Consider the following 16,578-nt stretch of genomic DNA (forward strand, 5'->3'; position numbering starts at 1 on the left):
ATTTTTTGTCCACATGGATAGATTTCTCTTAGCTCTCCTTTTGCTATTAATTTTTTACTTTTTTTGCATTATAGTCAGCAAATGAGGCCTACATGATTTCAGCTTTTTTGAAATTTGAGTTTTCTTTGCAGCCTGATACATGGCATTTTTTTCCTTAATACTTATAACTCTGAGTGGGAAAACTGTGAAACCTAAGAACTGTTCGTGTAACTTCGACTTGTCATTCATTTATGGGAGCAAGAAAAAACTAATCCCTACTAGCATTCAAAGACTCACAGAAGTCCATTTATGAGCTCATCTTGAAAAAGGTTCGTATGTAATGATTAAAATCCACCTAACTGAATAACCAAAATAAGAATACAAGAATGGTCCAAACTCATCAAATTGTACATATTAAAAATAGGTACAGTTATTTGTATGTTAATTATACTTCAATAAAGCTGTTTTTAAAAAAGAATAATGTAACTGTTGAATCACTGTTTTGTATACTTGAAACCAATATAGTATTGCATCTCAACTGTACTTCAATAAAAAAATACACTTAAAATAATACAAGAATGGAAAAGTTGTGGCACAAATGAATTAGGGGTGAGAAACAGATCAAACAGTACAAATATTATCAACCCAAAACAACAGAAAAGTAACAAACTTTCTTCATCTTTCATGGGGAGAGACTGAAGAATAAAATTCATAAAGAAATAGAGGTCTAAGTTAATTTTGTTAAAAGGAGCTATTAGACAACTAACAACAGATAATACCACTTCCAGATTCACAGAAAGGGTGACAAAAAATATTAAAACAGGTTATGAGGTACAATTCTATTTTATAAATCTTGAAAAAAAGATGTTTGTGGAATTGTTGTAAATAAATGAAAAAATCTGAAAAAGTTACAATATGCAGAAGTAACAGTAGCCATCTCTAGAAAGTGGAGAAACCGAGGAGGGGGATAATGTTTACAGTTTGACATACTAATTTTGGTAACAATTCTGTTCAATGAATAGTGAACTTAAAATTAGAAAACTGGTTCTGCCTCTATTATTAGTCACAAAACTGGATTAATTTTAACTTCTCCCATCCTCAATTATCTCCAAAATAAGTATCTGTCATATCCACAAAAATGTTTTTATTATCATGTTCATATGCCCCAGAATAAGAACATAGGAAGTAGGCAATACACATGTGCTAAGATGAATTACATTTTAGTCGTAATGCTCAAATGATCTGTTTCAAGTATGTCAAAACTCCTTTCACTTCTACTCCAAAAATACCTCAAAGAGCTTTACAGGTTAATTATTATCCAACCTATTAGAAATTATTAGAGGTACATAAACATTAGTTTCTTCCTATCATACTAAATATATATTCATATTATTTTCAAACATAGGAGAAAAGGCAAAAACCTTCATTTTATTTCCTTGCTAAAAACCAGAAGATACTAAATATATGTCTCAAACTTATATTTAGAGCTATTGGATAAATTTTCTTTGCTTGAACATTAAGTCAATTCTTATCTAAAATTCTCTACAAATTTAGCCATGTGAGATTAGGTTATTCCCTTCTCAATTGATTTCTATCCAAATAAAAAGCTCTATTTTGGGCCATAAGGTTTAAATTATTAATCCTGATTATGACAGTAAAAGCATGACTTAGTCATGACAGCTCACACAAGGTGTCTAGAAGAAAAATATGTAAACTTAGAAAACAAAATGATTAAAAACCAAATATATATATATATATATACACACAAATATATATTATATATATATATATATAAATATATATATACACACACACACACACACACACATATCTTCAATAATACAAAAGTACACATGGAGTTATTAATTACACTATTGTTCGTAGTTACAAAAATAGCAGATACTACCTGAATGTTCATACATGGGAGAATGATAGAACAAACTATGGTATACACACAGCGGAGTAATATCCAGCTGTTAAAAGGAGGATCTCTATGAACTGACATGGTCTGAGTTCCATGAGACAGTGCTAACTAAAAAAAGCAAAATATCCAAAGGGCCCAAATAGCATGCTATCTTTTATTTAAGAAAGAACGGAGAAACAAGAATACATGTATCTCTCTTAACACTATAGACCAAAAAGGTTGGCTTTTCCAAGGGATAAGGAGGGAATAACTTAGTAGAAGGGATTCAGAAGAGAATAACACTCGAGTACACACTTTGGCACAGATAATGTTCTACATATTGAAAATATTAAATTAAGAAGGATGGGAAGGCAGGGCAGATGCTAAACACAGAAAACTGAATAAACCCAACCATATTTTAATGAGTAATATAACCAGATGAAGAGGGAAAAAATAAAACTAATATAAGTAATATACAAACACAGCATTTGATTATATGCTCTCAGTCTTGGGCAGGGGTGGATGGGGAGAGAACTGCAAACAAATTCTGAGCCCTTTTCAAGAGGTTTGTTTTTTGAAGTAGTATGAACACAATTCTGGAACTGTTTTAGAAATAATACAGGAGTGAGCAAATGAGCCAATGTGTTGATGTTGCTGGGAGTCAGGGTCTCACTACAGAAGTGGATATAACACATGGTAGGTGGAAGAAAGAAATTTGTGAGAATAGGCTGGAACTAAAGTATCCATGCAGTCTAATAAGTATTGGTACAGTTGTATGTACATACCAGCAGTTCTCAGCCGGGGGAGATTTTGCCCCCTAGAGGAGAGTGGCAACATCTGGAAACAGTTTTGGTTGTGGCACCTAATGGGTAGAGGCCAGAGATGTTGTAAACATCCAAGAGTGTACAGGACAGCTCCCACAGCAAAGAGTTATTCAATCCAAAATGTCAACAGTGCCAAGCATGAGAAATCTTAGTACATGTGCATGCCAGGGTGTCTGTGTATGTGTTTATTATACATGTACTCATTTCCTAGTTCTGTCTACTTACACAGCACAGAAGCAGATGCCCAGTAGCATTAAGTACACCTGTTGCCTGTATCCTGGTCTCTAATACCATTCCCCACAGAGTAACCAGGGCTTGTTGGAACAATGGTTGATTCTAGATTTAAAGCAGGGTAGGTATACAATAAGCCTGGAACATCTTATTATGCTAGAAAGTAAGGAAGTGCTCACAAAAGAAGCTCCTATGAAACAATCTGGGAGAAGTCAAGCACCAAAACAGTAAGAAGAGTAGTAACGAATGGTAAAACTATTGAAAGTTTGAGAACCTCAGAATTCATACCAACAATGAAAAGACAAAAAAGAGAAAAAGAAGCTGAATGATGACTAGTAGAGGAGTGGTATTGCTAGAAAATCTTCACTTTGCAATGCAACCATTATAGTGAAAAATGGTTTAGTTAAGAATGACCAATGGATATTAAGTCTAGGGGGAGACTATTGATGGAAATAAGAATGCTTGCATGGTCTTAAATTAAAATGCCTCTCGTTTGTTTGTTGGAAAGGAAATAATATTAGCTACGTAGTGGCTGAAACCAGGCATATTAACTGAGATCAAAATTAACATCATCATCTAGGGGCAGATAGACATTATTTGTCTTGACATGATATCCTGAGAAAAATAAAACATCCTTCTGTATTTTCTGACCAAACATGCATAACCTGAATCTAATCATGAAGAAATATTAGAAAAATATAAAATGAGGAATACTCTATTTAAAAAAAAGACTCTTCTTCAAAAATACAGTTAAATGAGACTAAAGAGACATGACAAACTAAGTACAATACTTAATCCTGGAATGGATATATAACAGACAGGTGGAAAAAAGGCCATAAAGAACTTTATTGGGTCAGTTACCAAAACTGGAGTATGAAAAACAGATTAAATAAAAATACTGTATCAATGTTAAATTTACAGAAATTGCCATTTGCACTGTGGTTTCACAGAAGAATATCCTTAGACTTGGGAACTGCACATGGAAGTGTCTGGGGCCAAGGTCTTGATGTATGCAACTTACTGACAAATGGTTTAAGAGAAAAGTACTGTATGACACACACAGAGTACAAATGATAAAGCAAATGGTACAAAATGTTAACAACTGAATCTGGATAAAATGTATATAAGTATTCTTTATATTAATCTTACAACTTACTTATCAATTTGGAATTATTTCCATATAAAGTTTTTAAAAAGCTACAGGAATTGTAAAAAAAAAAACCCACCTAAAACACAAAGCTAAAATTTCCCCCCTACATTTCTTCACCTACAAAAACAGAATGCTATGAAATATGGGATGCTATAAGATACTATAAAATGACAGTGATCGAATAATTTCATGCCTCTCTCATTAATGCATTTGTATTAAGTATTACATTAGCCACCTCATAAAGTTCAAATCCTGTAATAGTCAATGGATAATAAAAGATTAAAAATACAACAAAGGAAAGGCCTTAGCAATAACAACAAAAAAGCTTTTGATTTTCTGAAACATAGATTCCAGACAAAAACTTCTGAGTTTTGAAGCACTATCTTCCTACTGAACATAATATAGCTGACGACTGAATAAAGCAGGAATTAGGAGCTCTGCCCCCCAAAACTTAACTGCTACTAGCCTACTGTATATCAAATGAGTCGATTAACTTCAGACGCAACAAAGAGTAGAAAGAGAGATGGGAGGCTTGCAGGGTCCAAAAAAGAAAAGAGAGAAAGCAGGTGAATTAGCTATTCTACTGGTCCCTGCCAGGGTGGATCAGGCCTGGACTGAAAGGAGTACACTCTTTCCCACCTCCTTCCTGGTCTAGCCGATCAGGGCCTTGTTCTGCTCTTAGATCCCAAAGTTTCTCTCTCTTCCATGTAACAGCTGGTTAGCTCAATGGTCAGACTATGGTGCTAATAATGTCAAGACAGTGGGTTCCACTCCCTTAGGAGGAACTACTACTTAAAACATTTTTCCTTTCCCATTTCTACTGACCCCACATCATCCATAGAATCTGCTGCCTTACATCCGATTATAGTGTATATTTATTGGGAAAAAAACACGTGTATATAAGTGGACCACAGAGTTCTAAACTGTGTTGGTTCAAGGGTCAAATGTATATTTAAGACAAGCGTAGGATAAAACATATCCAAATTAACTTACTCCTTTGTTCTACTTTAAACTTATACACGATAAAGTCACAAGGATAAATAACACTGTGTCAAAAGTATGACCCAGTTTTAAAATCATGCCAAACTGTCCCAACCATATTTGAACATTCACGGCAATAGTTTTAATAGATATAGTAGTTCAGAATAGATCTCTCAAAGCTGTATTTTAATTTACTACTTTATCCTTTCTGAGAGGATTTTTTAAAAAAAAACATGAAACACAGAAACTTACAGTTCATCTCGTTGTCTCTGGGACAGCACCATTTTGCCTGTAATATCAAGCTTATCTGATATAGTGGTATGTCCCTCCTTTGGGAAATCAAAAAGCTTTGTGATCCCGGATTTATAATTAAATATGCCACTAAGTGAAGGCTTCCACGCAGGGGAAAACGATTCTTTTATAAGTGAATCCACCCAGTAACCAGGAGATATTCAGCAAGCAAGGTTCACTTCCACCTGAGGAAAAAGAAAGAGAGGAAAGATTATTGCTTTCACTTAGAATTTAAATTATTTTAAAATTATTTGCAGTACATACTTTCAAAGATGAGCTTTACTATGATGTCAATTGAGCATCAGATGATGTTTTCAGTCTACTGTGATAATGCCAAAATATGTAGTATTTTCTGTATTCTGAGTTATCTTTAATAGTTTGCTGAGCCAAAACAGCACTTTTTAAAAATTTATTCACTCCCAACCATGTCACCTGCCAGGTATATTGATACTAATTTTATTAAATTTCAAATATTAACATAGAACTTCTCCAGAAGACTGTAATTCTCCTTTAAATTAAAAAAATAAAAATTTCTCATTTTTAGAAAAGGTACCACCAGAAAAAAGACAGAAAAGGATTTCAAACTGTCCACACCCACAAGGTGCCAAACATAACTTCAAGATTGAATATTAGTTACATTAGAATAGCTATTATTTATAATGTAAATAAACTATCTAGCAATCTCATATCCTCTTAACCAATGCATTTAATTAAGAAACAACTTAATATTATTCAATTTGTTTTGTGTCCTTTAGAAGCATGTTTTTTAAAAATGAAAAACTGAATGGACTACTCTTAGGAGTTGATGTGCTCACACAGTAATCCAGTTGTCTAATATAGGTACTTTATATTTATTACTTAATATTTCACAGTTCTTTCTTTATACTTGTAATACTATAAAATCAATTCCTATATAATATCTAAGAAGTACTGTGATCAGCTCAGTGAGAGTAAATGCATGTAAAAGAAAAATCAAGAATTGTTTCTTAAAGAGTTATTCTTCTAATCTACTTTTCAAAAAGTTTTTAGTTTGTTTTATCACACTGTACAAAAATAGCTAGACAGAATTTCCAGTGTATTTAGGAAATATATCCAAGATAGTCTTACTTACAATGCAGACTACTTGTACATACAAAATTCAGTTGGAAGGGACATTTCAAAGAAATCTCAAATCACTCTCCAAATGAAATGAAGTGACCATCTAAGAAGGAAGGGCCTGTGAGACCACTTATCTGGAGATACATCATGGACAGAGGAGACAGAGACCATTTCTTGAACACCTTCTTCATGCCATGACAGGCACAATATTCCAGGCACTGAGCACATGTTGTTGAATAAGACAGTCAAGGAAGAAAAAGGAGAGAGCAAACCGTGGTTTGAAGTATGAGCCCAGAAACAAAGAGTGCTCAGATGTCCCCAACAGCAGCTTATAATTTCAAAGGCGATCCTTCTCCACTCAACAGTTCTAAGAAATATAACCAGGGATTTATTTTATGATCTTTAATGACTCTTCTGACCTGGAGACTAGCTAGCTCAGAAGGACAGCTGTAAATCATAACTACCGCTATGTCTAAATCCACAGAAATAAGACTACTGTCAATAATAAACAGTGAATTATTTATAATAGCCAAGAAATGGAAGCAACCTAAGTGTCCATCAGTAGATGAATGAATAAAGAAGATGTGGTACATACACACAATGGAATACTATTCAGCCATAAGAAGAAAACAAATCCTATCATTTGCAACAACATGGATGGAGCTAGAGGGTATTATGCTCAGTGAAATAAGCCAGGCTGAGAAAGACAAGTACCAAATGATTTCACTCATATGTGGAGTATAAGAACAAAGGAAAAACTGAAGGAACAAAACAGCAGCAGAACCACAGAACCCAAGAAAGTACTAACAGTTACCAAAGGGAAAGGGACTGGGGAGGATGGGTGGGAGAAGGGGGGGAGTAGGAAGGGGGCATTACAATTAGCATGTATAATGTGGGGGGGGGCACAGGGAGGGCTGTGCAACACAGGGAAGACAAGTAGTGATTTTACAGCATCTCACTATGCTGATGGACAGTGACTAATGGGGTATGTGGGGAGGATTTGGTGTAGGGGGGAGTCTAGTAAACATAATGTTCCTCATGTAATTGTAGATTAATGATACAATAATAATAATAATAATATAAACAGTGAATTGAGAGACAAACACAATGAACGGCCCAGGAAAACATTCCTTTTTGGTATTTAACAGCTCCTAATTATTTAAACCTCACTATTTTAAGTCTGTCATCCAGCCGAAGCATCTAGGTATTCATACACTCTGACAAAGGTCACAGAAGGGTAAGGATTATCTAACGGTGGTGACTGCATGAACTGTCCACAAGGTTCTATTACCTGGGACAATGGTAATCCACTGACAGAGAATCATATAAATAAAAGTGAGTAAGAACAGGATAAAAATCCCTTTTAATCAGGAAAGAACTCCACTATATTACATACATTACAGAGTCCAATTTAATTATAGAAACTACCTCTAGCCAAGAAAGCAAATCAATGTACAAAAGTAACAATAGTACTGGGTAGAATGACTTATTTAATGATAAAACCAAGACAACTAAATCATTGAATGTATAATTGTGTATAACTGTACAAGTTAGTTTATTCATTCAACATTTCCAAAACACTTTGTATGTTTATTGTGTTTAAGAAGGAAAAAGTACTAAGTTTAACAAGGGAAAAGACTTGGTCTCTACACTCAAGAAGTTTACACTCTACTAGAAGATTTAGCCAAGAAACAGTTAAAACTGTAAGAAGTATGACAAGTATTACCACATGGAGGGGCACGACATGACTCAGGATGAAACTGAGGAGTACGGTAAGCAGGGGCAGGTCTTTAGAATTTATTGTAGGGGCAATAGCAAGCCATTAGGTAAGTTTTTAGAAAAAACACTCTCACTTACATAGTGAAGAATGGACAGACTGGAAAAGAAGAGACCAGATAGGAGGCTTGTAGCAATAAAGGTGATAAGACGATGGGTATTACTCTAGCACAGTAGCAGTAAATAAAGATAATTAGATGGATTTAAGTAATTTACCAGGCAACTCTTACAGGGTTGGTGACTAGATGTGGGCAGCAAGAAGGTGGGAGACTAAGGTCAGTCAAGGACTCAAGGATAACGTCCAGAGATTTTTCTTTCTTAGAACTATGTTGAAACTCTTAACATGTGAGGGGATGAGGAAAGAAAATATAGTTCTTTTCTTTATTAAATATGTTGATTCTAAGGTGCCTGCGAGATTTCTAGTAGGACGTTATACAGGTAAGTCAGCTCTGAAGAGAACCAACCTACAAAAATAAAAAGGGTTGGTATTTATCAGCTTAGCGATGGCATAATTGAAGCTATGATAATAGATGAGATGACCCATGGAGAATATGTAGAGCAAGATGAGCAGAGGGCTAGGCTAGAACCAGGCAGAGCAATACCAACACTTTGAATAGAGTCTACAATTGAGGATAGGAGGAAGCAGTTAAAGAGGTAAAAATCAAGACAGGAAAGAGTATTTCAAGGAAGCCAAGGGATATATATATGTCTAGAAAGAGAGGCAATAAATACATGATCCAACTATTAGGCAAAATAAAGTCTGAAATGGGTCTGCTCCATTCAGTATAGAGTTCACTGACAACCTTTATGAGAATGGTTTCAGTAAAATGGTAGGGACGAGCTTTAACATGGCAGAAACCATATTTAAATGGACTGATGACTGACTGCAAGGAGATGAATATGGTACCATAAACAAATTATCTTAGAAATACATAGAAATGTTGAAAAGCAGTTTTACTGGTTTTTGTTTTTCTCAACCAAGTAAGATGCTTAGGTGCTATTTACTGGTAGAAGGGGGAAAAAAAAGGAGAAATGAAGAAAGGAACAAAAATTTTAATTATCACTATTTTCACCCCCTAATCAACCAGACATGATGTATCTCGATAGAATAACGCTCCATTATTTATAAAGTATTCTCGCCACAAAATCAAACCTATATCTGTTCTAGTCACTAGCTCTAACTACCAATTTACAAGATGTATAGAGGGCAAAGGAGCATGTTAAACACACCATGGGGCTATAACCAGCAATATACAGGCTGTGAAAATAAATGACCCAGTTTCTACAAATAAATTCAGGAAGAACCAAAGTTGTGAAGGGAAATCTACAGATTAAAATAAAGAGAAGTGACCTATCAACCAATTCCAATTTATAGACCTTGTTTAGATCTGTATTCAAAACAACTGTAAAATAAACAAACCAATGAACAAACATTTGGGGAAATTTGAACACTGGGATGTCTGATGCTATTAAGAACTGAATTCTTCAAGAGTCATAATAGTATTGTGGTTATTTTTTTAAAGTCTTTTGGAAATATACAATAAAAAATTTATCAGTAAAATGATATGTCTGGGATGTGCTTCCAAAAAATTTTGTTGGAAAAAGTGGGAGAGAGATTTATGAAACAAGATTGGCCTTGAGTTAATAATTGTTGAAGCTGTGTAATGGGTAATGGGTATCGAGAAGGTGGATTTCACTGTTCTCTAATTGTATGGACCAGAAATTTTCTATAATGTCTTTTTTTTTTTTTAATCAGAAGAGGGAAAAATAATCAATGAACAAGGACTTGAGGGAGAAGGAAAAGAAAGGAATGAGTTCCACAAGAAGTCTTACACATAAAGATGGGTCATCTCTCCCACTGTGCTGGAAAGGAGAAAAAGATCCAAGTATGTTTTTGTATTTTGGGCAAATAGGATATGAAGTCATTTGCTGAGTAGGAGTAGTGTGAGGAAGATGATTGTTAAGAGGCTTGAAATAGCTGCTATCAATAATGAGAAAAGAGAAGCAGAACAGGAAGAATAGAAAGACATTTTTAAAATTGGAGGCCACAAATTTGTAGTGGTGCCAATCTACAAAGGCAAGTGATTTTTTTTCTTTGACAAATATGCACAGTCCAGCTGTAGACACAGCAAAGCTACACACTTAGAGAGCTAGGGTTAGGTTGAGGGTTTGCAAAGTATATGTGATGAACGCAGTCAGTGATGAGGAAACTTGAAGTAATAACCAAAGAGCCTGAACTGCATTGTGCAAAGATGAAAATGAGGAAGGCAAATAGACAACAGAAGGATTAGGAAAACAGAGGTCTCTATATCCTGGGAGAACTCTTGAAAGGTTATAGAGTAGGATAATTATAAATTTAAGACTTCTCATTTGTTAACTAATATTAACTGTGTGTTGTTATTAACCACGTTAATAATGTTTTTATTACAAACCAAGTACTGATGACAGACGTGGATATGGTAAGCACTTGCAACAGAGATTAAGAAAGATGTGGGTTCAAGTATATTGTCAACTCTATAACCCTAAATCATTTGTCTAACTTTTAACTCAGATTATTTCACCTTCTATCAATTTCCTACCTTTAATACATATTTTGCTATCACAAAGTATAAGTATGTGATTGAGCTATTATACTTAAGAATATAGAGAACATACAGTATTTCTCAGATTTATCTTCCCAGCTTAATATTTTACTTAATATTAATTAATGATGGTTAATTGGTATAATTCACATTAATATCCTTTTAGCTTAATATTTTAATATATAATTGTTATGATAATGAACAATATCATATTACAACAGAAATAAATGGTTCTCAAATGGAACAAAATAGTTTAAAATATATTTCAATAAACAATCTAGCTTAAAATATATTTCAATAAACAATCTATATTTATAATCAACAGGACAAATAAACCAAGCAATATTTTCACACCATCTGGTGGAGTTCTTAATACCATCTGGTGGAGTTCTTATTTTTTTTAGGGGGTTATTGGACTCCTTTGAGAATGTGATGAAAGCCAAGAAGTACATATATATAAACATTACATGCATTTGAAGGGGGTTCACAGGTCCTTCTGAAGTGAATATAATGAATGAGGAGACATTTTTGAAATGTATTTTGGCAGTACTTCAATAATCTTTTAAGCTACTTGTACATACTACAAACATTTCAAAGAAGAGTCCCATTCATTCATGTGTATGTCAATATGTCAACATTCTTAGAAATCGGATCTGTGTTGCTTAAGCACTAGAAACAGAGGCTTCAGTATGCTTTTTGGAATGCAGAATTCTTAAGCATTCTATATTCTAATATTACATCCACGTATCTGCTATACAAATGCAGCTCTCCTAGACCAATATTTATTGCTTGGGTATATAGCTCACCACATTAAGAGAGATAAAAAAGAAGGAAAAAACAGAGCATTAAAAAATCTTATAAAACAGGATGGTGAATTAATTTAAATTCTTATTTTTAATTTTCAAAGTGTTAACATAGGTTTCACACTTATCAAAACAAAATTCTTATAAAATATTATTTCCTTAGTCATCTATTTTGTACATCGGTCCTTGCCAACTAGGAGTTTATGTAATAGGGGAAAATAATACAAAAAATAAAGGATGTGTGAGGGAATATATAAACTAACTACATGTTAACAGAGCATGAACATAAAAAATGAAATGATCAGATTTATTACTGGATGTAGAAGAATTCAAGACAGCCTTTAAAGACTTATTTTCCAGATATAGCAATGAGGCGAGGTAGAAGCTATTGTCAATCAAGAATTATTGACTGTCTTTTCAGACTAATTAATTTCAAGCGTTATATAAAATCAATTGTTTCCCAATAAACTGCATATTTCACGATACTGGAAATTAGCAGGTTTTTAGACTTGCAGCTCCAAAAAATAAAATTTTTCTCAAAGTCACTAATAGGACATAAAGTATTTTACTAATCTGTATGGCTAATCATATTACAGATACACACACCTCTCTTGATGTTTCCAACTATTTTAACTATTTTCCAAATATCTTTACACAGATTTTGTAAATAACAATCCAATAAGGAACAACAAAAGATAATCTTTTTATAAATAGTGGTAAAAAAAAACTGGCTATAATTTAATAAAGATCTCACTTTGAGTTAAGACAACTAAAAGCTACTTTCTTAGTTATGTTGGCCATACTTGGTGTTTTAAAATAATGAGACCAAGTTTTTTAAAAAGCATAGATAAACAGCATCCAACAAAAGAAAGACATAAAATCTGTTTATTCACATCACATCATAATGTTAATCTAATAATTTGGTTTTTTAGATAAGAATCAAAGATTCTTCTATCAGAAAAGAATCAAACTGAAATATATAAGAAAATACCAAGGCAGAATACAGTAGTCATTAAAAAGCTTAAAGAATGAGACAGAAATTTTATACTCCAAAAAACCTGTACATTTCCATTCTAAGGTGAATGTTATAGTCCCAAGAATGTTTTGAATGCAAGAAAGGTACAACACTGTCTTATTTAAGACTTAGACAACTCAGCAAATGCTTGGTGAACATCACCTGAAGTTTCAAGCTACAAGAAATAAAATTTAATCAAAACAGATTACTCACTTCATTTTTAATGTACTAAAAATCAGGTGAATTTATAAAAACGTTTATGAAAATATAGGGTGGGGGCATATCTATGGGGTATATGATTAAGATTCTATAACTTACTAGCTGTATTCAAACAGTGTAATAAGCCTATTTCCTCATTAACCCTGATTTGTCTCAACTATGAAATGGACTTAAATGTGAAATTTACCTCAGAGGGTTTAATGGCAATTAAACAGAATAATAAATGAAAACAAATTCACAAAGGAATATCATGTTACATACTGCCATCAGTTTTGAAATAATTTCAAAATCCCAGCTTAAAGAAAAAGACTACCAGCAATGATCCTTGGACATGCTTTCTTATAAATGTCCATGAAATTGGCTTAATTTTTGACATATTTTTCATAAGAAGCAGTGAAGAACGTGTACAACTTTCTGGGTAGTGTCAAGTGACTGATACTTTGCAAGTTTTGTATGCAAAGTGAAATAAAAATAAAAACTGAAGCAATTATCTCCCAAAATACAGTCTTGCTCTCAGGAAAAGAAGTATTTTTTCACTTGTGTTCTATTCTCTTCCGTCCGTCCCCAAATTGTTAGCATCACCCAAATCATCCTGATTTTTATATAATTAATCCAACAGAACATAGATATGTGTTTTAATTTGGACAGTCCTTGTGGTATAGGATAAGAGGAGGAACATCTCTAATCATTTAAATAACTAGTGGTGGGTATTCTGAGTGTGCCTGCAAATTTTTTATCACTTCATCAGATGATGCTCTGTAACATGGAAACAGACATGGCACCAGGTTACAGGTTTCTATAAGTTCTCAAATCTAACTGTGACTATTATGCTAGGTAAAAACAATGTTTAAAAATGCATCATTAATGCTATACTGCAATGCAGTCAAATAATGAAAACAAAAAGTAAATTCACCTACAATTTAATGCATTTCATGCTCTGAAAAATACCTCAGTCTATATTTGAAATCTAAGAGATTACACAGGACAACAAACTACTGCCTAAAATTGATTTAACTTCATCTATCTTTATAATTTCCACTCTTTCTCATCAACATCGCATCTAGAGTTCTGAAATAGTTTTCTAATAAAAAAAGATGGCATAGGGCTATTTTGCTTCCTGACTTCAAGATATAATACAAAGCAACAGTAATCAAAACAGTACAGCACTGGTACAAGAATAGAGTGTTCCAGAAATAAACCCATACATATATAGTCAATTAATATATGATAAAGGAGCCATGAATGCACATTGGAGAAAAGACAGTCTCTTTAATAAACGGTGCTGGGAAAACTGGACAGCTACATGCAAAAGAATGAAACTGCATTACTGCTTAACTCCATTCACAAAAGTAGAGTTGAAATGAATTAAAGACCTAAATATTAGGCATGAAACCATAAAACTCTCAGAAGAAAACACAGGTAAAAATCTCTTGAACATAAATAAGCATGAGCAGTTTTCTTCTGAACACATCTCCTGGGGCAAGGAAAACAATATAAAAAATGAACAAGTGGAAAGAAGGGATTAAAGATGGCGACATGAGAGGTGAGACAGAGGCTTCCTCCTAAAACTGCATATAAAACAAAAATATAATTAATACAACTAATCCTGAAAGACCAACAGGAAAGAGGGCTGCGCCAAACTGCATACACCTGGAGAAAAGAATAAACCTCATGAACAGGTTAATGTACAAAAGCCGTGGCCAGGCGGGACCCAAGCCCTTCCCCCAACCTAGCTCACCGGTGGGAGGAAGAGAAATGGAGCGGGGAGGGAGTGGAAGCCTGGGACGGCTGAATACCTAACTCCAGATATCTGCTCTAGGAGCACAAACCTACATCACATGGTGCTTGCATGGTTCTCTCATGATTAGGGGATTGGAAAGCTAAAACAGGCAGAATTCCCAGAGAGGCTGAGATTCCAGCCACTTGTGGAAAGTAGGGATCCATATCTGGCTGCTCTGGGACAAAAAGAAGGCAGGCAGTCTGAGAGACTTCCTAACAAGGAAGCCCTTAGCAAGAGGGCTGCTAAAGGGGTGAGGACTGCACAGAGCTTACTGCTCAGGACAAAGGACAGGTAGACAAAATTGTCCGGGTGCACTCTGCCTAGCAGTTTGGGAGCTTTCATGATCTTCAGGCACTCCAGCTCCCTGCTGGCTACACAGCTCCAAGGACCCCCTCCATGATATGCACCCTTACTATGCCTTTCTCCCGGCCAGCCCCACCTGGCTCCCAAACTGGCACACCCAACACTAATGTTAGGACAGCCAGAGGGAAGACCTATCTACAGCAACTACAACACAAAGTACAGAGGCTAATACCTGTGTGCTCAGCCCACTAGTTCAGGCAGTACTGACAGGCACAGCAGCTGGGAAGCAGAAAACAGTTCTTTCCTCCCCACAGGCACCAACACCACTCCTCGGAGACCCTCAACATTGCTTCAGGGGCTGAGAAGCTCCAGAGAGTAGAGTTTCAGGGCACTAGAGGGCGCCATATACAAATATGAAACACCAAAAGAACCTGGTTCAAAGTAAAATTATGAAAACAACTCCTGAGAAAGACTGAAATGACATCGACCTCATGAATCTTTCAGAAAGGGAGTTCAAAATAAAAATAATTAACATGCTCACGAAAGTACAGAAAAATATGCAACTCAGGAATGAATTCCGGTCGGAGAACCAATCATTGAAGAGCACAATGGAGGGTATAAAAAGCAGATCAGATACAGTGCAGGAGACGATAAATGGAAATGAAATTACAGAAGAGGAAAACAAAGAAGCTGAGCACAGAGAGAAAAAAGGATCTCTAAGAATGAAAGAATATTAGGAGAACTGTGTAACCAATCCAACTGGAACAATATTTGTATTATAGGTGTACCAAAAGAAGAAGAGAGAGGAAAAGGGATAGTGTCATTGAGGAGGTAATCGCTGAAAACTTCTCCAATATGGGGAAAGAGATAGTCTCTCAGACCATGGAGATCCACAGATCTCCCAACACAAGGGGCCCAAGGAAGACAACACCAAGACATATAGTAATTAAAATGGAAAAGATCAAGGATAAGGACAGACTATTAAAAGCAGCCAGAGAGAGAAATGATATAACATACAAAGAAAAACCCATCAGGCTATCATCAGACTTCTCAGCAGAAACCTTACAGGCCAGAAGGGAGTAGTATGATATATTTAATGCAATGAAGCAGAAGGGCCTCGAACCAAGAATACTCTACCAGGCAAGATTAACATTTAAATTTGAAGGAGGGATTAAACACTTTCCAGATAAGCAAAAGCTGAGAGAATATACCTCCCACAAATAATCTCTACTGTCTATTTTGGAGGGACTGCTATAGATGAAAGTGTTCCTAAGGTTTAATAGCTGTCACCAGACATAATAAAATCACAGTAAAGAAAGTAGAACAGTTAATTACTAAGCAAAGGCAAAATTAAATTAACTAATCCCAAAGTCAATCAAGGGATAGACAAAGAGTACAGAATACGATACCTAATATATAAAGAATGGAGGAGGAAGAAAAAGGAAGAGAAAAAGAAAAGAAACTTTAGATTGTGTTTGTAACAGCATATTAAGTGAGTTAAGTTAGACGCTCAGACAGTAAGGAAGTTAACCTTGAACCTTTGGTAACCACAAATCTAAAGCCTGCAATGTCAGTAAGTACATAACTATCAATAATCACACTAAATGTAAATGGACTGAATGCACCAATCAAAAGACATAGAG

The 16,578-nt window shown here is 34.7% G+C and overlaps 1 protein-coding gene across 3 annotated transcripts in view; it reads right to left on the minus strand.

Moving 5' to 3' along the window:
- The window catches only part of PAFAH1B1 (platelet activating factor acetylhydrolase 1b regulatory subunit 1), a 94,930-nt gene that overhangs the window by 42,868 nt on the left and 35,484 nt on the right, over nucleotides 1-16,578 (minus strand). For all 3 annotated transcript variants that reach the window (XM_036906128.2, XM_036906126.2, XM_036906127.2), the window contains one exon: nucleotides 5,321-5,544. In XM_036906128.2, coding sequence (XP_036762023.1) covers nucleotides 5,321-5,352 — 32 coding nt within the window. In that variant the 5' untranslated portion in view covers nucleotides 5,353-5,544. The remainder of the gene's footprint in view (nucleotides 1-5,320; nucleotides 5,545-16,578) is intronic.

The sequence above is a fragment of the Manis pentadactyla genome, chromosome 4 (genome assembly GCF_030020395.1).
Source record: "Manis pentadactyla isolate mManPen7 chromosome 4, mManPen7.hap1, whole genome shotgun sequence".
Classification (NCBI taxonomy): Eukaryota; Metazoa; Chordata; class Mammalia; order Pholidota; family Manidae; genus Manis; species Manis pentadactyla.